General features: G+C 48.9%; 1 protein-coding gene across 7 annotated transcripts; it reads right to left on the minus strand.

Annotated features, from left to right (window-relative positions):
- Positions 1 to 5: 5 nt before the first annotated feature.
- Positions 6 to 21204, minus strand: DGKA (diacylglycerol kinase alpha). 7 transcript variants are annotated; one of them, XM_079938463.1, is made up of 24 exons: positions 20268 to 21204; positions 14479 to 14626; positions 13985 to 14058; positions 13531 to 13663; positions 13206 to 13280; positions 12700 to 12749; positions 12267 to 12341; positions 11948 to 12067; positions 11720 to 11834; positions 11060 to 11148; positions 10804 to 10923; positions 10510 to 10608; positions 10252 to 10335; positions 9975 to 10048; positions 9596 to 9670; positions 9099 to 9184; positions 8918 to 9007; positions 2381 to 2541; positions 2040 to 2104; positions 1712 to 1802; positions 1230 to 1428; positions 988 to 1108; positions 736 to 796; positions 6 to 461 (listed from the first exon to the last, which is right to left on the minus strand). In XM_079938463.1, the coding sequence occupies exons 2-24, from the start codon at positions 14540 to 14542 to the stop codon at positions 378 to 380; spliced, it is 2205 nt and encodes a 734-aa protein (XP_079794589.1). In that variant the 5' UTR covers positions 14543 to 14626; positions 20268 to 21204; the 3' UTR covers positions 6 to 377. The 7 variants fall into 7 exon arrangements, with proteins under 7 accessions (XP_079794589.1, XP_079794591.1, XP_079794586.1 ...); XM_079938465.1 differs by lacking the exon at positions 20268 to 21204 and having other exon boundaries at positions 14479 to 14669; XM_079938461.1 differs by lacking the exon at positions 6 to 461 and having other exon boundaries at positions 508 to 796.
- Positions 21205 to 22441: the final 1237 nt, after the last annotated feature.

Here is a 22441-nt window from a genome sequence, read left to right on the forward strand (position 1 = left end):
CATTGCCTGAAATAAAGACTCAGAACCTGGAGCTGTCATTTCCTTACTTCTGGGAGAATCTATGTCAATAAAGGAGTGGAGGTATAAAGGAAGGAGGTGTACCACTTACTTAACAGATATCCCAGTGGGAAAAAAAGTCATTTTATTCAGATGAGGCACTTTCAATGTATTGTTTGTGATGTGTGTGTGTATGTGTGTGTGTGCACATGTGCATGGGGAATAGTGGAGATGGTGCAGGATAATAAATACTGTGAGGGTGAAGGAACACTCCCCTGAGCTGGCAGGAGTGTTTGGCAGCAATGTACAGAGCCTAGGGAGTAGAGTCCAGGCACAAGGAGGTGGGCTCAAGGCTGGCTTGGAGGCTGAGATGTCCCCCCTCAGCATAAGAAGCCAAAGAAATTGGAGGAGCGGGGGGGTGGGCCCACGAGCATGGGCATCTGGTTCCTGTGGGTAATCTTGATCTGGAAAGGAAGGAGGCGCATTCAGAGATAAGACCTAGTGCCTTGGGGCTGGAGCAGCAGAGATTTAGGGGAAAATCTGTAGGGTTCAGGGTGGGTTGCCAGGGTCCTAGAGAGGCCATGGTAGGAAGGCCAGGGGCTGAGAAATCAGGATTTGGGAGGAAGGGTGCACAGGGGAACTTGAGGCCTCAGCAGGAAGTAAAGAAGCTGTGGAATGGAAATTTAGGATCCACGGAGCCTGGGGGTTCAGTTTTTGGCAGGCATAGGCAATACTCACTGTACAGGGTGTCTGCATCCAGGGTTCTCCATCAATTTGCATGGGGAGGGTTTTTGTGGTGCTGTGTGAGGTCAAGGCAGATTGGTGGCAATTTCTTTATCAACCGAGTACCAAAACTCTGTTCTTAGGTTGGCCTTGAGACCCTTTGTTACTGGGGAAGGTCTGGTACAGTCCCTCCCCACCATTCCCATACCCTTCTGCTTTCCTGGTCCCACTCCTTCCCTCAGAGCCCCCAGCTTGAGTTTTCCTTACTGGAAGGTGATCTCAGAGCACTTGGCTAGCCGATGTCCAGCATTCTTGAGCTTGGTATAGATCTGGCCCATCTCAATTGCACCCTCCAGCCCTACTACTTCCAGCCGCTTGTCGCTTAGGTCTGGGGGGGTGGGAGGTAGGGAGACAGGTTTTGTAGAAGCAGGGTTCCTCTGAAGAGAGTCACACCTTCTCCTTAGTCCCCCCCCCCCCCCCCCCTCAGCTCCCAAGGCTGCTCCTCTTACCTGGTACACAGGTTTTCAGGATATCAGGGTCGGTGATCACTTTGGCTGTAGCACCTAAGGCCTGGTTGATCCCATGGATATCGCTGTGCGGTCTCTTGGTGTCACCCCAGAGATTGGAGCCCCCATGCGTGCTCGGGATGTTTAGCACTGCAATGCCTTCTAGGGACAGGTTGCTCAGATCCAGTGGTTTCCCACAGATCTGAGGGGAGGAGAGCACAGATCCTTGCCTCACGGCATCATGATGGACGTGACCGCTCCCTCCACCAGATAACACACTGGGATGACTAGGATTTGGAGGTTTGCAAGAGGTGGAGGGAAGTAGGGACTGGTGTATCTTACAAACTTGGGAAATCGGGATTAGAGAGCAGGGAGGTCAAAGTATAGGTTCAAGAATATGAGAAGTTCCTGAGGGCTCCTGTGGAGGGAGAAAGTAAGATATAAGGGGCTAAAAAGGATGTGGGGTTGGCTCTCATCACACCCACCTCAACTGTCAAAGATTCCTCCAGCTTTTTGCACGTTGAGAAGATGGATTCAGAAGTGGCAAATTCGAAGTACCATAGCTTGTTCTTCATTCTGTGTCGGCCCCAACACCAGGCCCAGGAGGGAGGGGACAAATTACAGAGTGCTGGCACAGGTGGGCTAAGTGACAGGAAAGGGCATCAACCTCCCAACTGCAGTCCCGTGGGGAACAGTGAAGCTTGGTTGAGGGGCTTCCTAGAGGTGTCACTGCCCGTCTAAGCACCGAGTCAGACTTGGCCACCACGTGGTCCCTGCTACTGTGTATGCCCACACCCGCCCCCTCTCCCTCACCTGCTGTTGAACTTCTCAGGATATTTCTCCCGCATGATGTGAAATCGGTGAGCAATAGAGGCATCCTGGGGAGTCCAGGGTACATGAGATCAGAGGCTGCCTCATTCCTCAGCACAGAACCCTCTCTCTCTTTAACTCTCCAGTTTGGGAGTGATACGTCCCACATTCTGATTTTTTTTTTCGTCCCACATTCTTTTCTTGCAACTCACACCACTGTGCCCACTTCTGATTTCCCTGTGTCACAGCTCCTTTACCCTCTACCTTCCTTTTCTGCCCTCCTCCAGCCTCTGCCTGCTTAACTCCCACTTCCTCCCGTCCCCCCCATGCCCCACTCCACTGACCACACCAATGGAGAAGTAGTTATTGATGATTTGAAAGGGGACTGGGTCACTCTTTTCTTCAGTTTGTTGGGGTATCACCTCCACAGACCATCGATCCATGTGTACCACCTTACTCGTCTCTAAATCCTTGAGGATCTTCCCCAGATTCTGTCCCTCATACCCTAAGGATGGTATGAAGACAGGTTAGCACTGAACCCTGGGTCCCAAATGGACCTCCTCTCAGCTCCCAGATCCACAGATTCCCAGGGATCCTCTGCCCTGGTTCTGCAGATCCTCCAAGCCCTAAGCAGTGAAAGGGCAGGGTGTTCAGTCATGGCTCCCATGGACCAATCTTAAGGTCAGACTCTTACTGACCCTTTTCTCCACACTGTCACTATCATGGAGGGTGAAAGTTCCCAATGTGTGTGCGCATCTAACAATAATGCCAAAGTTCATTTGGAAGAGTAAAGAAAATAGCCAGGAAAACGAAAAGTGCTGAAAAAGATAAGTGATGAATGGGAATAATCTCTCTCTTTCTCTGACGCTTCCTCTCCCCATTCTACCAGATAGAACACAGTATAGAGCAAGGGTATCAAAACAGGGTAATAACTGGCACAGTGACTGGAATAAAAAGTTCAATAGTAAAGAACAGAGTGCCCAGAAATAGACTCAAGTATATATGGGAATTTAGTATATCATGACATTTTAAATAAATGGCGAAAGATAGATTATTCAGTAAATGGTACTGGATGTAGAAGTCACCCCTTACACTAAAATAAACTCAAGATGGGTCAAAGAATTTAAATGTAAGCAGAATTTGTACTAGCAGAAAACATGAGTGGATGTTTCATAATCTTTGAGCGGAAAAAGCCTCTCTAAAGCATAGTACAAAACTCAGAGCCAAGCAAGAAAAAGACTGAGAAATACAATTATATGAAAATTAAAAACTTCTGAAATCAAACAGAAGTAAAGCAAATATATTTGGAATTTTCAAAATTGCCACAAAATAAACTGAAATAGTTCTGACAAGTAAATAAATAAAAAGACCTAACCAAGCAAACAAACAACTTCTGTACAGTTAAATAAACACACACCTAAATAAAAGACAAACTGGGAAAAAATATCTGCAGCACACATAACAGACTAACTTCTCCAACATTCAAAAAGTGCTTACAAATCACTATATTTAAAAAGTCAGGGGGACTTCCCTGGTGGCGCAGTGGTTAAGAATTTGCCTGCCAATGCAGGGGACACGGGTTCGAGCCCTGGTCCGGGAAGATCTCACATGCCGCAGAGCAACTAAGCCCGTGCACCACAACTACTGAGCCTGCACTCTAGAGCCCGTGAGCCACAACTACTGAGCCCACGTGCCACAACTACTGAAGCCCATGCGCCTAGAGCCTGTGCTCTGCAACAAGAGAAGCCACCGCAATGAGAAGCCCGCGCACCGCAATGAAGAGTGGCCCCTGCTTGCCACAACTAGAGAAAGCCCGCGTGCAGCAACAAAGACCCAATGCAGCCAAAAATAAATAAATTTAATAAAAAAATAATAATACCATTAAAAAAAAATTAGGGACTTCCCTCGTGGTCCAGTGGTAAAGAATCTGCCTTCCAATGCAGGGGACACGGGTTCAACCTCTGGTCTGGGAACTAAGATCCCACATGCCACGGGGCAACTAAGCCCGCGCACAGCTACTGAGCTCGTGCGCCTCAACTCCAGAGTCCACGTGGTCTGGAACCCATGCACCACAGCAAGAGAGAGAAAACCCGCAGGCTACAACTCGAGAGAAGCCCGAACGCTGCAACGAGCGCTGAGAGGAAAGATCCCACGTGCCGCAATGAAGACCGGAGGCAGCCAAATAAATAAATAAATATTTTTTTAAAAGTCAGTAGAAAAATGGCAAATAACTCAAGCCAATCACAGAAGAAATACAAATGGCCAATATTCATATTAAAGATGCTCAATATTACTAATAGTTAAAAGAATTGTAAATTAAAATTGTAAATTAGTTAACTTTTTGTGCCTATCAGATTGACAGACTATGAAGGCACTGAGAAAACCAAACGCTAATGGGATTATTAGTAAACTGGCACTCTCATTTGCTGTTAGTTGGAGCATAAATTGGTATTTCATTTTTGGAAGACAATTTGGCAACTTTTACCAAAACGTTATCAAATTTTATCAAAACATATTCTCCGACACAGCAATTCCACTTTTAGGAATTTCTCCTACAGAAACAAAAATCCACAGAGATGGATGTATAAGGATTTTTGCTGAGGTACTCTGTAAAACAGGAAAAAACTGGAAACAATCTAAATGTCCACCAGGAGGGGAAGGTTATATAAATTATGCCAAATCCATGCTATGAAATAATGTGCAGCTATTGAAATCAGAATGAAATCTCTATGTAGTATCATGGAGAGTTCTCCAAGACATATTCAATGAAAAAAGAAGTCCCAGGACAATGTGTGTAGTATGATCCCATTTATGTTTGTTTAAAAGTTATGTGTGTGTGTGAAAACAGGAAAATGCGTGCAAATAGGAAACAGTTATCTCTGGGGAGGAACGTGGAATTTGGCGAGGGGGTAGGGAAGAGGAAACCTTATGTGAAGACTCACACGTTTTACTTTTTAAAACCTTCCACAGTGAAAATGTACTGATGCATTACTTGTGTAATTTTTAAAAAATAAAATAACTAGCAAAATATTTATACTTTGAGCCAGCAATTCCACTCCTAGAAATCTCTTCTAGAGAAATTCTCACATCTGTGTGCAGAGATAGACTGCAGTATGGTGTGTAATAAAAAACTGAATGCTACCCAAATGTCTATCAATACGGGACTAGTTAGGGAATTCCCTGGAGGTCCAGTGGTTAAGACTCCACGCTTCCACTGCAGGGGGCACGGATTCAATTCCTGGCTGGGGAACTAAAATCCCACATTCCGCGTGGTGCAGTAAAAAAAAAGAAAAGAAAAGAAAAGAAAAAAGTCTTCACTTCCTCACATTCCATCAATGGTTCAACCCGCTATAATTTGCCTTTCTCCATACCACCCTGCCGAAACTCTTTTGGCAAAGATTGCCAGTGATTCCTGCCAAAACCAATAGTATATCTTTAGCTCTCATTTTAACACATGAAACTCCTCACTCAGCCTCTAAAATACCACTAAAGTTACAGAGGACCTGTTCTGTTTTTTCTTAGTCTCTGTGGTAAGCAAAACAATGGCCTTTCAGAGGTGTGCACAACCAAATCTCCAGAATCTGTGCATATGTTGCCTTAAATGGCGAAAGAGACTTTGCAGATGTGATTAAGGATTTTAAAATGAGATTATCCTGGATTATCTGGCTGGGCCCTATGTAATCACAGGGCTCCTAATAAGTGAAAGAAGGCTACAAGAAAGAAGAGTCATGGAAGGAGATTTGACAACTGCAGCAGAGCTTGGAAGGATAACATTGCTGGTTGGAAGCGGGGGATGTAAGCCAAGGAATACAGGCAGCCTGCAGTAACTGGAAAAAAGGCAAGGGATTCTCCCCTAGAGCCTCTAGAAAAAATACAGCCCTGCCAACATCTTGATTTTAGCACAGTGGAAATGATTTTGGATTTGTGCCCTCAAGAACTGTTAAGATAATACATTCGTGTTGTTTTAAGGCACCATGGTGATTTGTTACAGCAGCAAGAGGACACTAATACAGACTCCTTTAATAATTCATCTTCTTCTGTTCAACCCTTAAATAGGGTGTTTACCAGGATCTGGCTGTCCTTATCCACTTTCTCTTCTTACCTCTTTCCCTGGGTAACTCATCTACTCTGAGGATGTCAATTACCTCCTAGAAGTTGACTCTCAAACACATATCTTCATCCCTGACTTCTCTCCTAAATTCCTAACATCAATTTCTGACTACCCACCACACATCTCCACCTAGGTGCTCCACTAATACCTTAACTCAGTACATCCAAAACCAAATCTATCTTTCTTCCTTAAACTGGTCCTCCTCCTATATTCCCTATTTTTAAAAAAAATTTATTTATTTAATTTATTTTTGGCTGAGTTGGGTGTTCTTTGCTGCGCGCCGGCTTTCTCTAGTTGTGGCAAGCGAGAGCTACTCTTCGTTGCAGTGCGTCGGCTTCTCATTGCGGTGGCTTCTCTTGTTGCGGAGCATGGGCTCTAGGCCCGCAGGCTTCAGTAGTTGTGACATGTGGGCTCAGTAGTTGTGTCTCATGGGCTCTAGAGTACAGGCTCTGTAGTTGTGGTGAACGGGCTTAGTTGCTCTGCAGCATGTGGGATCTTCCTGGACCAGGGCTCGAACCCGTGTCCCCTGCATTGGCAGGCAGATTCTGAACCACTGCGCCACCAGGGAAGCCCTATGTTCCCTATTTTAATAAATGGTATCCCCATCTGCTCAGTCCACAAACCTAGAAAATGTCTTAGACTTGTCTTTACCTCTTCCTCCACAATCCATTAGTTACCAAGTATTGTGGCTTCTACCCCATGACTCCACTGGTGCTGCCTTTGCTTTTGTGCTCATCATCTCTTGACTAGACAATTGCAATTGAGGTCCTGCCTTCTTCCTCCAATCCATCCTCCACAGAGCTCCCATAGCAGTATTCCTTCCATCAATCCCCCTTTGAATCTTAGGATTTTTTTCAATATCAACACAAGTTTTCATTAGTGCTGTATTTATATCATTATTTTCATGATTCAGATGGAATTAGCAGAAACTGCTATGAGAGTCTCATTTGCAAAACACAAAGTGAAGAGTCAGGGCTTCCCTGGTGGCGCAGTGGTTGGAGGTCCGCCTTCCGATGCAGGAGACGTGGGTTCGTGACCCGGTCTGGGAGGATCCCACATGCTGCGGAGCGGCTGGGCCCGTGAGCCATGGCTGCTGAGCCTGCGCGACCGGAGCCTGTGCTCCGCAATGGGAGAGGCCACAACAGTGAGAGGCCCGCGTACCGCAAAAAAAAAAAAAAAAAAAAATGTGAAGACTCAAAGTTCATGATTTCAAAGTGTCTAATACTGTTAATGAAAAAAAAAGATGTTGAGGATTTAAGCATGCCTCCCCCACAAATGGTCATATGTTTACATACAAGAATTAAATTATATTATGCAGAGATATTTCTCCTTTCTGGAATAATATTTTATATAAAAAGTAATTTTTATTATATACAAACTATAATTTATATATATAAAGTATTATATATGCATACATACACACACACACACACACCCACACACACCTATTTTTTCTTTTAGTTACATCTTTCATGAGTTCCAGAGCTCCCCATGGTTCAGGGATTGCACATTCAAATGCCTCAGAGGCTAGAAACGTAAAGTGAGTGACTGGAAGGGAGGTAAGAGGATTGTGGTGAATTGAAGGATACATGACCCACTTCTTAGAAATAACCAAGGTCAAAAAAATTCAAAACACTGCAAGACAAACAATACAAAACACTACACATCATTTCTGTCAGTTTTCAAACTCTGGCAGGATGAAGTTAAAAACTCCTCACTACAGCATTCATGACCCTGCATTTTCTGGACCCTGCACAATTCAGTCCTCCCTCTTCTCATTGCCCACTGTGCACCCTATGTCCCAGTCACAATGAACAACTCGCTTTCCAAAATGCACCACCATGTTGTTTGGTGACTCCTCTGGCCTTACACAACTTCTTCCACCTAGAATACTTTCAGCTCTCCTTAGCAGCCTCCTATTCCATAATCTCCTGTAAGATCTCAGAGCTGGACTCTGAATCCAAGAGCCTCAATTCCAAGACAACTTCCTCAATTCCAGGACGATTTCTATCTGCCCCACACTGACCTCTTTATCTACCAATTACATCTCTCAAACTTTCTCTTTGAAGGGAAAAAGAGACTAGAAATGGGAGAGCAGCTAGGAGACTGTTGCAAAAGACATGGGAAAAATTATGAATGAATGAATGACCCCTGATTACAGCTGACCCTTGAATAACATGGGGGTTAATCTGTGTATAACTTATAGTTGGCCCTCCGTATCCACTGTTTCTCCACATCTGTGGATTCAACCAACCATGGACTGTGTAGTCCTATAGTATTTACTACTGAAAAATATCCTCAATAAGTGGACCGGCGCAGTTCAAGACCATGCTGTTCAAGGGTCAACTGTAATTGGTTGGATAAATGAATGAATCATGGCCAAGCTCCCTGCTAGCTCCATCACTCAGCATCTGGCTTAGCTCTTATACAACCTTCCTTATTCCCACATTGTCCTCTCTACCCCCATATTCTTTGATTCTGAGCCCTAAGACTTGGGAGAAACAGAAGGATATTTTTAGGTTTATAGGGAAGAGGACTGTCACCCTTGACCCTTCTAGGTTCAGACTGTCATCCTTGACCCTTCAGGTCTTTGCTTCTTCCAGAGCTCTCTTCCTTTGGGACAATCCACTTTGGGACCCCCCCCCCCATCTGTGCCTCTCTTTTCCACCAAGGCTTTTTCTTCACCAGATGCCTAAATGCCTTCTCTGTGTGCCTTTCCCTACCTACCCAACCCCCCCATTCCCCAGGAAAACAATTTCTAACCACTTACCTCCTCCCCATCTTAGGCAACGAGCCAGATCATTTCCAGTGCCCAGGGGCAACACAGCAACAGGAGGCACAAAAGGCAAGTTGGCTTTGTCTGTGGAGGCAGGTAAGGAGACGGATGAAGGGAGTTAGCTCTGGAAGGCCACTGCCCCTGGGCCCAGCCCAGAGCCGCTCCCTGCACTGACCAATGGTCTCTAGAATCCAGCCTACTGTGCCATCTCCTCCACACACCAAAACCCGGTAATCAGGAACATCTCTGAAGAATCTGAGCCTGAGACAAAAGGTGAGAGAGAAGATGAGGAAGGATAACTGGACTGAGGCTACCCAACTCTTGGACAGGCAGAGTAAGTACTTCTTGTCTCTCGTTCCTTAGAACACCCTTCCCCTTTGTCAAACGACTTGTTTCTATTAAGGGTAGAGAAAAAGTACAATGGGGAAATCTTATAGCCACTTCTTAGTGGTGAGGGAGAGATTGGTATCTCCATTCTTTGAGAGCAGAACAGAGATGAGCTGGAGAATTCAGAGGTAGGGATACCCAGCAAAAGCAGCATTCTGAAGTCTGGTTTCTTGGGCTTCCCCTGGACCTCCCCTCCCAACAGGCACTCTTTCCTGCTCTTTTCCAACATACACAGATAGGCAGACACACACAAACCCTGCGATACAGCCCCTAACCTATACTCACCCTGGCTCGGGACCATCCTTTAGGAGGTTGAACACCTGTCGAGGGTTTAGTAGATACTGGAATTTCCAAAGCACCCTGTGTGGGGAAAAAGGAAAGCTCATGGCAGGGCACAGCATGGATATTCTGTACTCCACTCTCTCTCTCTCTTTTTTTTTTTTGGCCGTGCCGTGCAGCATGCAGGATCTTAGTTTCCCCACCAGGGATGGAACCCCCGCCCCCTGCAGTGGAAGCATGGAGTCCTAACCATTGGACCGCCAGGGAGGTCCCTGTACTCCACTCTCTTGATGTCCTCAAGGTATGTCCCCTGCATACACACAGATACCCAACCTCTGTCCATCTTCCCTCTCTATTTTACAAGATCTAGTAGAGCTCTTCTCACCTCTGCCCTTGCTTCCCACCACTCTTGGGGTTGACAAAGACCAGAAGTGGGTGGGTGTTAGAAACAGGGTCAATCTGCATTGAGGGAAGAAAACAAGGATAAGGAAAGCAGGATTTTGTCAGAGTTAAGATGGGTCCCGGAGACAGGAGCAGAGGGCTGGCATTCCCCCCAGGTGGCTTTCCCCTCCCCCAGGGAGCAGGAACCAGTCCCCAGGTTCCCCACTTCATTCCCTCCCATGAGGTCCCCACCACGAAGCCCAAGCCTCTCAGCCCTGTACCCGCAGTGCCTCAGAGGTGCTCAAATTTAAATCATCCACGGTCTTCTGGTTTGTTTTGCTAATTTTACGCTCCTGTCCAGAGGCCTAGGAAGGGAAGGAGGCAGAAGGAAGGAAAACTGGATTGTGTGAATCCATAAACAGATGAGAGTCTGACTTGAATCCTAAAAATATAGGCTCTCTGCTCTAAATGGCATTGTGTGCGTGTGTGAATGGGGGAAGCATTCCTGTCCCCTCCCAGCCGCTGTCCAGGGATCTCACAAGGACTCTGGGATAGATGGAAGATGGACGCAGGATGTGATCGCGGAGCAGCCCACAGTCACACTCATGGCCCATGGCTGGCAGGCAGTCGTCATGGATCTGAAAGACAAGGCAGGCACGGAGAGATTGTGGAGGGAACCTCGTCACCTCTCAGCTTGGGGTCTGCTACCGAAAGAGAGCCCTTGGGAGTAGGGCAACCAAGGCTGTAAGGGAGATGTGCCCGAGGGGGCCACCGGAGAGGGCAGCTTAGGGAGGGGCCCAAAGCAAGGCTGGAGGGATAGCTCCCGGACTGACCTCTAGGTGGCACCACACACAATGCAGCCCAACCAGACTGTGGTAGATCCGGATCTTTTTCTGACAGCGGTCGCAGCGTCCAGACTCACAGCCTCCTCGCACCCACACATGTGATTGGACCTTGGGGAGAAAGGCAAACTCTTGTCTGAGAGGGTCTGAGCAGGGACTAGGGGAAGGCCTGAGGGCAGCAATGGGCCAAGAGCCAGGACCAGGGCCAGGACGGGGGTGGTGATCTGGTGGGCGTGGGGTCACTCACACCAATGTCCTTCCGAGACTTGGCATAGGTGCTGACTTCGCAGGGCTGGGCCTTCATGGCACAGTGGTCGTGAACGACGTATTTACAGACTGGGCAAGAGTGAAGAAGGTCAGAGGCTTAGCTGCAGCCCCTCCCCCTATTTCTTCCTTACCTGGGGGTGAGACAGCATCACTCACTGAAACATGGCATATAACCCCTTGCTGTGAGGGTGTAGTACAGAACTCAAGTTTGGGCTGGGGGCTCACCTCCAAGACCTGTGCTTTTTGCTCACTCTTCCCCCTAAAAGAGCAATTGCTACTATATGCCCAACCCCACTCCATTCATGTGTCAGGAACTGAGCTGGATGATGTAAAGGAGGCCCAGATACAACAGCAACAATAACAACAACAATAATAATAGCTAATTTTTATTGCAGACTTAATAGTATGTACATGCACTACATGAAACACTTTTCTTGCATCAACTTATTTAAAGCTCACAATTACCTCATTCTCAGTTGAAGAAACTAAGACTTAAAGAAGTTATGTGGCTTTCCCAAGGTCACATAACCAGTCACTGGCAGAGCCCAGGATTCAAAGTCAGGTCTCTCTAAGTTCAGTGCTGTGTTCCCACAGATAGCTGGGCTGCCCCCCTCTTCCCACACTCCCAGGTTACACTCACGGTTACAGCTCAGCCCCTGTTTGCCAAGACCAATGCTCGACTCGCACAGGTTGCAGTAGACTGGTCGGGGGAACCTCTTGGGTCTCCACATGTGCTGCCCATTGTCCTTCAGGGTCTGGGAGGGCACAGCAGATGATCGGGAATGTCTAAGCCCTTAGAGTGCCAACCTCTGGCAAGTACAACCCAAGGCAACTGTTTTGCCCATCCTCACAAGTCTCTCCTACTCACCATCTCCAGACCCAGTAGCACTAGCAGTGGCACGGTGGTGGCACCAGCCCGGAGCCACTCAGCTAGGGAGACAGAGCCACTGCCATCATAGTCAATCTCTTTCATCATCTCCTGAAGAATCTGAGCAGAGAATGTGGGGAGGTGGACTTCTGGTGTGAGTAACCCCTCAGAGCTGACACTTCTCCACTGTCCCCTAGGACAGCCAGCCTAGCCATCCTAGCCAAGGGCACCAGGCTGCCTGTCAGAGGTGGGGGGAGGTAGATAAAGGTCTCACTAGGGAGCAGGTACAACAAGGGACATGCAGGAAGAATTGCCTTACCGGCCTCAGCTCAGACACCTCCCAATCCAGGTATTCAGCCACTCGCATCATCTGTATGATGATTTTGTCCACTTCCTGAGGGCCGAGAGGGTAAGAGCCACAGCCATACCCTGCCTCACTACCACCATCCAAACCCTCCTCTAGAAATCAGGGTTCCTGAGTTCCACCCACAGACCCCCTCTCATTCTCAGGTGTCTCTGCCAAGTAAATGAATGTCTATGTGTCTGTGTTTGCAACGGAGCCCCCAAGTCGTGTCTCCAGCATCCTCTTTTAGGGGTCAAGAGCTTGGGACCTACTCCCAGATTTAGTCCTAGAGGACTCAGCTTCTCCCTCTAGCTTCCTCTGCTTCTTAAGATCCTGAAAGAGTTGGGACGGGGGGCACAGACAAATGGACACATATTCCCTTGCACAGCATACAGGTCCCCCAACTCACTGAGCTGTCCAGGATCCCATTTCTGTCCGTGTCGTACAGCTTGAAGGTGACTGTGGGGTGTTTTAGGGGGCCAGGGTCAGTTTGTGAGGGATACCCAAAGAATTCATAACAGAATACAGGGGAAACAAAGAGATAAGGAGAGACTTTTTGGATGAAGAGCCCAGGACTTGGGGCTGGGACTGAGATGGGAGACAAAAAGGGAGGGGAAACAGGTCTGGATTCCACCCTTGGTGAACCTGATAGGCGAGACAGTACACACCTCCCACATCCCATCCCGGGTCCTCCACACGAAAATATACAAGACGTGGGAACTAGGGTGACTATGGTGGATGGCGTTAGGTATAAGGAGTCTGGGGAAACAGAGGAAATGGGTCCATTCTCTGGCCCCACCTTTGTCTGGCCTGTCAGCCTTTAGGAATCCTGAAAAAATGAGGGAAGGAAGGCTGGGGAATACCCTCTCTCCCTTCACCTTTCCTTCCCTCTCCCAGTCCAGAATGGTAACTCACACTCTAGCTTGTCTTCTGGCCGGCCACCCTCCAGAAGGGAAAAGTAGCAGGAGACATCACTGAGACACACCACATCTGGTTACAGAAAGTACAGCAGATCTGAGGTTGGGGCTCCCTCCAGTCTGGCTCTTCTCTTTTCCTTTGTTCCAACTCTTCCCTTTAACTTTCCTCCCTCTGGCTCCTAGGCAAGCCTGGCTACCCTCTACCTCTCCCTCCCACCACCCTGCCCCCAACATGTGACTCAATTCCACTCTCACCCCAAAACCCACACTTAATTTCACTTTTCCTCAGGAGGCCCAGCGCAGTCCCATCTACGTGACCATACCTTCTTTTACAGTCTCTTCTAAGCAGTAACTAGTCTGGAAGGATTGAAACAGTGCCAGGCTTAGGGGACTGGGAACATTATCCACTTCCAGATAGATTTTCAGGAATTGCTGGAATCCTTCGTACCCAATGGCCTACGATGAGAGCAAGCATTACCCTGGGGAGATCTGCAGGATGGGAGTTGGGGACTGAATTGGGAGTGGTGGGGACAGTGACAATAAGTGCAGAGTTGAGAAGCACCCAAGGCAGGAGTATGGTTTATTGGGCTAAGTCCTGAGTTACTAGAATCTCTTGTTTTGTCCTAAAGCAATAGTTGCAGTAACAATGGATGCTGGGGAGAGAGGATAGCAAGGGTTGGGCCCAGAATAATCCCTGGAAGTTGGGCATCCCGATGGAGTAGCAAAACAAAGGTGGGAGGAGTTGGTGAAGGAGAGGATTTCCCAGCTGCCACTCACATCTCCTTGGAGATATTCAGCCATTTCACCATCCTCAAAGAGCTTTAGGACATCACTGACCTTTCTGGTGGAGTCTAGGATGTGAAGAGAGTGAAGAGAGCATGAGTTTGGTTCAGCTCTCCCTGCCCTCTGCCACAGTCCCACCCAGACATCCAACGGGAAAGAAGATTCCAGTGAGATGAAAAAGAAACTCCAAGAAGAAACACAGAAGTACAGAGAGAAAAACATTTCATGTCCTCCAAGGTGGTTGCCCTCTTTATCTCTCTTCTCTGAGATGTGGTGCAGGCAGTCAAGATTCAGAGAAGGTGGGTAGAGAGCTAAGACCACGGGCATCTTCCTATTTCCCTCGCCTCTTGCTCCCAGCCAGGCATATCTCAGGAGCATCCCGTCTCAAGGCCACTGGGGAAAAGAGGGGGAACTTGGGGGAATGAAGAGGAGGAGGTATTGTCTAAGGGTAAGGTCCCCAGGACTGAATGACTGAGAGGAAGACTCACATTCCATGTATTTTTGCAGCTGGGCAAAATCACTGGGGCTTATTAGGCCCCTCTCCTTGGCCATCTTTCTTTTTTTCTTAAGGATGGACACGAAGACAGCTTGGTAGTAGTACTTCTGGCTCCTGGAACTCTGCTTCCAAGGGTAGCTCTGGAGGAAGATGACAAGAGCATGTGGCAGGACTGGCCAGCTGTCTGGGTCTCTTTGCTTCTGTATACTCTGTTCATTTTCCACTCCTACTACTATTTCTGTTCTTTTCTTGTCTCTGAGTCCCTCCCTAAGTCTCTTCCTTTTCCTGTGTTCCTCTCCTCTGTGTCTCTGTCTCTCCCTGACAGTGTCTGTCCGCTGTCTCTGTTTCTCTGACTCATCCCTGACTTTCTCTCCAACGTTTCTGTATCCTTCTCCAGCTCTCTGATTTCTTCCCCAACCTGTCTTGATTCATCTCTGACCATCCCTCACATCCCTGCCCCCCACCCCTCTTTCCCAGGCTATACACGTCTCTGGGAGTGTGTCCCTCGCCTGCTCCTACCTTTTCTCCCTCCAACCCCAATCTCTGTAGTCTCTGCCGGGCCTAAGCTCTGTCCCATCTCCCTTCGCATCCCGCATCCCGCAGACCCGGCCCTCCGGCGGTTCTCACTGAGATGGCGGCACGCCTCCCGGGCCACTACCCCATCTTGCTCCGCCTCCAGCCCCGGTCCCCAGCCCTGCTCAGTTACCACTCCCAGAGCCACCCACGCCCCGCAGCAACGACCTCTAGCGCTCCTGGCGCGCGCGACAAAGAACCAGCTCTAGCCGGGTCCCCAGCCCCGGCCCCGCCTCGTCTGCGTCCCGCAGCGCTCCACTGGGGAAGGGCGGGACCCAGGCACGAGAGACTGGGGAGAAGGTAGGGGAAGAAAGCTCTGAGCATCTGCCGGGCGTCTCAGCTCCAGGAGGGTTGTGCTGAGTGCGGGAGCCTTCCTTCCACCCTGCTAGGTTAGCAGTGTTTAGGGAGCCCCAACTTTCAGCTATGGGACCCAGGGACCAAGGAGGAGCCATCACGTGGATCATGCTGACCACTGACCCAGGGGCCAAGCTGCAGAGGGCAACTTGCCTTGCGGATTCAGTAACAGCAATAACAATATCTTACATTAGCATAGTACAACACCACTTTGGAGTCAAACAAAACTGGGGTTAGTCATATCTGGGTTCCATTCTTAGCTGTGTTACCACTGTGTGACTTGGGCAAAGTACAGCTATAAAATGGCAGAATGCTACCTATCTTTCACAGTTGTGAGGATTAAGTCAAATAATGTATGGAAAGTACCTAGTATAACACCTGGCATATAGAGGGCCTACAAGGAATGGTAGTTATTGTATTAACAAGTAAAATCAAATTCTATGAGATAGGGAATTATTGGTATAGCCATTCTACAGATGAAGAAACGGGAGCTCAGAGAGGTTGGGACTTCCCAAGGCAGGTGACAAGGGGAGGAGCCAAGGCTCCAACCCAAGAACTTCGTGGTGCAACCCCCTCCCCCACCACCTCTCTGTCCTCCTCTTGTTCCACTCTCCCCTTCACACACTGCCTTCTAGTCTCACTGCCCTCCTCTCTGTTCCTCAAGCATGCCAAGTTTTTCCCTGCTCAGGGTCATGAGACTTACTGCTCTGTCGGCCTGGACCATCCTTCCCCACTCTTGACAGAGCTGACTTCTTGCTTAAGCTGAAACGTCAGCTCCTCCAAGAGACCTTCCCTGATCGTTCTGTCCTAAGGTAGCCCCCCTCCTTTGCGTAGCACCCTCCTTTGTTTCCTTCATAGAATTTATCACAACTGGAGATTATCTTGCCCATTTATTTGCTTCTTTGTTTACTGTTTGTCTTTTCCTACCAAAATGTAAGTTCCACAGGGCAGGAACTTATCAGTCTTATTCACCACTGTATCCCCAATACCTAATGCCCATCATGTTATAAGTGCTCCATATTGGTTGTACAAATAGTTGTATGAAGCTAGGGAGTCATATATGGGGACTCTTAATCCAAGCGCGGTTAAATGGGATGCCAGAGTATCCATCTGGACAGTGAGGGGAACATGAGACAATGTGGGGCACGTATAGTAGGTGCTAAATTAATATTTGTTAAATGAATGAATGATGCTAAAGCACTTATTGTGGTACTCCATCCAAGGCCCTGACCTTCTGTCTCCCCTCCGCTCACTTATTTAGGGTGGTTGGGGCAGGCTTAAGGAGGCAGTTAGGGTCTACTAGAATTTTTTTTCTGATGGTGCAAGAAACTTCTCTGTAACCTCTGCCCTTGGGACATCTCTGCCACTCACCTCCATGTATAGCATTCCTGTTCTGGAGGCTCTCTGGGAACACTTAGAAGGGGGTTCTGAGACACTAATATTGTGGAGAAAGGACTCCACCCACCTGGTCCTTTCAATGACTATAATCTAACTTCTCCTGCCAACAGATCTAATGAATATATAATAGTCTTATGGCTAATGGGGTCTGTAAGGCTTAATTAGCCTCTCTGATTACCCCTGGGGATTCTTAGATGGCTCCAAGGTTCTAGGAAATGGAATCTGAGAGAGAAAGTGACAGGGAGAGAGCAAACAAGAGACAAACGGGAGAGAAGACAGAATACTTCTCTCTTGCCTGTCTTTTCACAAGCCCCCCCGGTCTTACATGTAGTATATAGGAGAAGTTAAAAGAAAGGACTTTTGAATTAGATAGGCTTGGATTAGAATTCTAGCTCTTGGGACTTCCCTGGCGGTCCAGTGGTTAAGACTCTGCGCTTCCAATGCAAGGGGTGTGGGTTCGATCACTGGTCAGGGAACTAAGATTCCACATGCCACGCAGCGTGGCCAAAAAAAAAAAAAAAGAATTCTAGCTCTTGGGTGAGTTATTTCATCTCCCTGAACCTGTTTTCTTATCAGTAAAATGGTTACCTGGAGAAATCAGTCACCATGGGGGGGTTAAATAAGGTAATACATGCAATATACTTAGCAAACTGCATGGCACAGAGAAAGAACTCAGGAAACATTAGCTATTATTATTATTATTATTATTATTATTATACAAGGGTGGTACCTAGAGAAACATATCTGGAGATTAGGAAAAATGATGCCTTGGACCCAGGATGGCATAAATTCTAGGGACTCCCAGCAGCAGTGAACCCCAAGTTGTATACCTTCCCACTTGTGTCATGTCTCAGGCACAGGCATGTAATATCAGGATCCTGCATTTTGCCTCTGGGAGGGTGAGGAGGTGGCTATAGAAACTAGACTATCAGGGTCCAAGGACACTCCTGGGCTGGGACCTTGGACATAAAGGCTCCTGCGATTTTTTCAGTTGTGCAGGGCCTTAAAAATCTGGAACAAGTCCAATTTTGTCCTGCTCCATCCCAGCCCTGAGGCTGTAACCTGGGCTAGTCCAGACCAAGGCTAGGGCTAGGAGGGTGGGGTCTGCTGCCCAACCGCCAGCTATTTGTGACTCACCCTTCCCCTCCCTCCTCTGGTTTCCCTGCCTGCCCCTACCAACTTGGGGTGAGAAAGTAAGAAGTTGACTTGGAGGCAGAGAATCCTAGAGCGTCCTCAGAGCTGGGAGGCACAAACTGTCTTATTTTACAGAGGAAGAAACTGAGGCCCAGATAGAGAGCCACTCTCTCAGGGTCACACCCAGACTCTAGACATAGTGTCCTTAGTCCATTCCATTAAATCTTAGTGTCTCTGGTCTTCTAGATCTTATTTTAAACATTAAATACTAAAATTGCTGGTAACTGAGAGATAACTATGATTTCCAAAGCCAGTGCTAACATTTAAAGTTTCCTTTTTCACATCAACACTCATTGCTCACATTCCAAATCATGTAGGTTTACCATTACCCAAGAATCAGCTATGCCCCCAGAACACTCAGGCTGACCCAGCAAGGATCCCCAAGGGGCAGGCACTCCCTTTTGAGGGCCCAGACCTGATTACCTGGACTTCTGAATCCCTTAACCACACCAGGGCTTACATCCTCCTCCTGTTTCTGAAGACTGAGGGAGGGTCTCTTCCTTCCTGCCCATCCCTGCTACCAGTCAGTGGCCCCTGAGAGGGAATCATTTGGCTTGAAGCCTTAATATTTGTTAAGCCTCCACAAACATGGCAGATGGTAGTGTTGCCTGATTAAGGGGGTGGTGTTTGTGTGTGTGGGGGTGGGTGTCATTGTGCAGTACAGGAGGAAGTTACGATGTTGGCATGCTTGGGGGATGTGGGCTCATATGGTTAAGAGGTTGAGGAGATGCCCAGCAATACTTGCATTTCTTCCTCAGTAAAGCTCATTTCCCCCACTGAAAGGTGAAAAGTAGGATTCAGACCCAGGTAGTTTCAGAAACTTCCCGGTGACAGGTGTGGAAAGGAGAGGGGTGGGAAGTTGGGGACCAGGAGGCCAAACAAGAACCCTTCTCCACCCGTGCAGCGCTGTGCAGGTTCCAAAATGGACTTTCCTCCGACTCGGGTCCCCAGGAGCCAGCTTCAGCATCTGTCCGAATCATCGGGACAGATGGAGGGCAAGGTCTGCGGGAAACACTACTTACGGGGTTCTGGGCCAGTCCTCCCGCTGCCCCCTGCTCCTGGCGCAAACCCTTCTAGCTACCCGCTCCAGCTGTCACGCTTCCTCCTTCTCGGCCCAGCAGCCCTACCCTAGCCCGTGGGGCGTCCCCTCCCGCGGCCCCCGCCCCGGCCTGCTCCGGTGCGGGAGGGCGGGAGGCGGCAGGGGGCTCGCGGGGGTCTCTACCTTGCCTGCGGAGGGCGCGCTGTCGGAGCTGGAGCGCCGGCGCGGGAGCTGGAGCCCGAGCTGGGCTGGAGGGGACGGGCCAGGCAGACGCGGCTGCCGCGGGGCCGCGCCGCTCCTGACGACACAGCTGCCCGCCCCCCACCCCAGAAGGCCCGCCCGCCGGCGCCCGCGCCCGGCGCCGGGCGCCCCTAACTCTGGAAACTTCTAGTTCACCAGACCCGATTCCTCCCTCCCCCGATTATCTCCAGGGCTCTGGTCTGTGCCACTTTCTCCACATTCCTGCGCAGCTCATCTTCCCGCCCCGTAACAGCTCTGTATCTGTCTTTCCAATCACTCACAGCCTCTCCCCGCATCCCAACCCTGGGAGGCCAAGGTAGGGGGCGGGGCCGCTGATGAGACAGCTTGGCTGTTGCCCACCCAACCAACTTCTCACCCTCTCCTAATTGCTGCCACCAGGGGCCTTCCCAGCTCCTTTCCATCCATCCACCATGGATTGAATTCACACTCAGGAGGCTCCGCAGGAGCAAGGCCAGAGTTTCAGACTGCACATCCTAAGACCAGACACCTCCCTGCCACCATGGGCTCCACACTGCTTGACACTACTTGAGAGAATCTGCCCATCTTTGCCTCCAGGTTCCTCACCTCCGTTAAACCCAAACGCCAGGTACCTCAGATTTGTTTTCCCCAGGCTAAGGACACCTCCTTCTCTCAAGACTCAGATTCTTCCCTTAAGTCTGGGGTTGTGATTCAGGTGCAAAGAGCATTCTGGTCTGGGGGCTTCCCTGGTGGCGCAGTGTTTGAGGGTCCGCCTGCCGATGCAGGGGACGCGGGTTCGTGCCCCGGTCCGGGAGGATCCCGCATGCCGCGGAGCAGCTGGGCCCGTGAGCCATGGCCGCTGAGCCTGCGCGTCCTGAGCCTGTGCTCCACAACGGGAGAGGCCACAGCAGTGAGAGGCCCACGTACCGCAAAAAAAAAAAAAAAAAAAAGAGCATTCTGGTCTGAATCCACCCTTTCTCCATGCCCTAACCCTCCCACTTTACCTGCTGGCCTTGGCAGGTGCTGTGGAAGGCCCTGGCCAACAGTCGGGGTGAAAGGAGATCCTTTCAGCTTCTCCTGTCTGGAATCTGTTTGTAGTTAAGGCTCTTGGGGCAGCATGGATGGTGGTGAGGCTGGTAGAGCAAGGGAGAGAGGCTGAGGCCTAGGGACTTACTGGTAGGAACTGAAGACCCAGGCATCCTGCTCCCTGGCCCCGCCCCAACTCTGTCTAACCGCCTCCTAGCCTTCATTGAAGTAGGGCACAGTAACAAAGGCTTGAGTTCCTGGAATCTTCCCTCATACACCTGGTGGTGGAGAGGGGGAGGGAGAGCTCTGATTGGAAGGGTGTATGTGGGTGTTGTGTGTATGTTGTACGTGTACACACATACAAACACAAATGTAATATATACATACTTTTGGTGGAGGTTGGAGAGGAGAAGGAATGAATACACGAGGCCCTCTAGTGGAAACAGAGGGGTCTAAGCAGTTCTTGACTGTTCTGAGACTTGTTGGAAGAGAATCCTCCATTTTTATCAGAAATATAGCTGCTGAGTAATAGGGTTTGGAGTATCGTTGTTGCATCTGAACTGGAGATATGAGGCAGCGGTTGGAGAGGACCTGTCTCTCTGCTCCTGTCTCCCCTCTAATCTTAAAAAGACAAAGACACTCCCCATCCTTCATCTCCCCTTCCTACATGACCTCCTCAGTCAGTAAATCATAAGAACTTTTTTTTTAATTAAAAAAAAATTTATTTATTTATTTTTGGCTGCATTGGGTCTTGGTTGCTGTGTGTGGGTTTTCTCTAGTTGTGGCGAGCCGGGGCTTCTCTTGTTGCGGAGCCAGGCTCTAAGCATGGGGGCTTCAGTAGTTGTGGCATGCGGGCTCAGTAGTTGTGGCACGTGGGATCAGTTGTAGCACGTGGGCTCAGTAGTTGTGGCTCTCGGGCTTAGTTGCTCTGCGGCATGTGGGATCTTCCCGGACCAGGGCTTGAACCCGTGTCCCCTGCATTGGCAGGCGGATTTTTAACCACTGTGCCACCAGGGAAGCCCCAAGCACTTTTGAAGGTTTATTACGCACCAAGTCCTGTACTTTGTTCTGCAGGACAGCCAAAGACATAGATAGCCCAGCTTAAGGACTGCACCAAACAGTGGCTTGGTTGTGTGGGTATGTGTATAAGCCATTCTAAACAAACATACAATATAAGTAAGAACAGGTCCCCTAGTTCCTCTTCCAATCAGTTTTCTGCCCCTGAGCCCCTCATCTGGAAATCCTGGAATGATACTAATCCTTAAGGCACTCAGCTTTCCTTGCAAATAACACTTGCAGTGCTACCACCCTATGTACGACCTGTGTTTTTTCACTCTGTCATCCTCAGCTATGTTCCTACATGAAGTTAAAGATGCTCCTTTTAAGACATTTTTTGAGACTTCAAAGTGGGGCATGAGGTGATCTCTCTAATAAGCAATAAGTTGGAATCGGTCATACTCTAGGCTTGCGTCTTCTTTTGGATCTGTGCTCCATCATACCGCAGTCAGTTATTGGTGGGGGTGGGAGGAAGAAAGGCCAAGAAACATCTAAGGAGGAGGCGTCTAATGCCTACAGTTCCAGGTGCTCATTTCTTTAATCAACCACATCATAAAAATCAGAAAGAAAGAAACCGCAATGAACAAAGGGAAAGGAAAAAACAACAGCTTTGTTCTCCCCAGCCTCTTCGTTCCCCTCTTCCTCTTCAGGGTGGTGGGGGACACATCCGGGGTTCAGGGCTGGGTCCCAGGCAGGTCTGCTAGGCAGACAATTGAGTTTCACTTCCCGTCAACCCCAGAGCTGAGGCAGGATGTCTGAAGGCATAGTGGGAGGCCTAGGGTAGGGTGGTCAACAGGGGCCACTTTAGGATTGCTTCTTGCAGAAAGGTCCTTTGATTAGCCCACTAGTACTCCTCAGGTAGTACAGTCAGTACCAACACATCCCTCTAGTTTTTAGATGCTTCAGCTCACTCTTACCTTTAGTAACAAGGCTATGGACAGGATACTAGACCAGCAGGGCTGAAGCACAATTGGTGAAAGAAGAGCAGGGATGAAGGATGGCAGGGTTAGAACATTTGTAATGACAGTGTATTGAATGCAAATCAGTTTTTAAATGAGTCTTTTTGAGATCTTCTGAGCTGGGCCTCTGGTGGAAC

This window comes from Stenella coeruleoalba (assembly GCF_951394435.1).
Source record: "Stenella coeruleoalba genome assembly, chromosome: 11".
Classification (NCBI taxonomy): domain Eukaryota; kingdom Metazoa; phylum Chordata; class Mammalia; order Artiodactyla; family Delphinidae; genus Stenella; species Stenella coeruleoalba.

What these genes read in the sequence shown, in the direction of transcription:
- DGKA (XM_079938459.1), bottom strand. Translation starts at nt 14,368, where the DNA reads ATGCTCCTGAGATATGCCTGGCTGGGAGCAAGAGGCGAGGGAAATAGG. An exon ending in TGCTACTGGGTCTGGAGATG is followed by an intron (nt 11,835 to 11,947) that starts GTGAGTAGGAGA and finishes GTGCCCTCCCAG; the next exon opens with ACCCTGAAGGACAATGGGCA. An exon ending in CTGGATTCTAGAGACCATTG is followed by an intron (nt 9,008 to 9,098) that starts GTCAGTGCAGGG and finishes CTGCCTCCACAG; the next exon opens with ACAAAGCCAACTTGCCTTTT.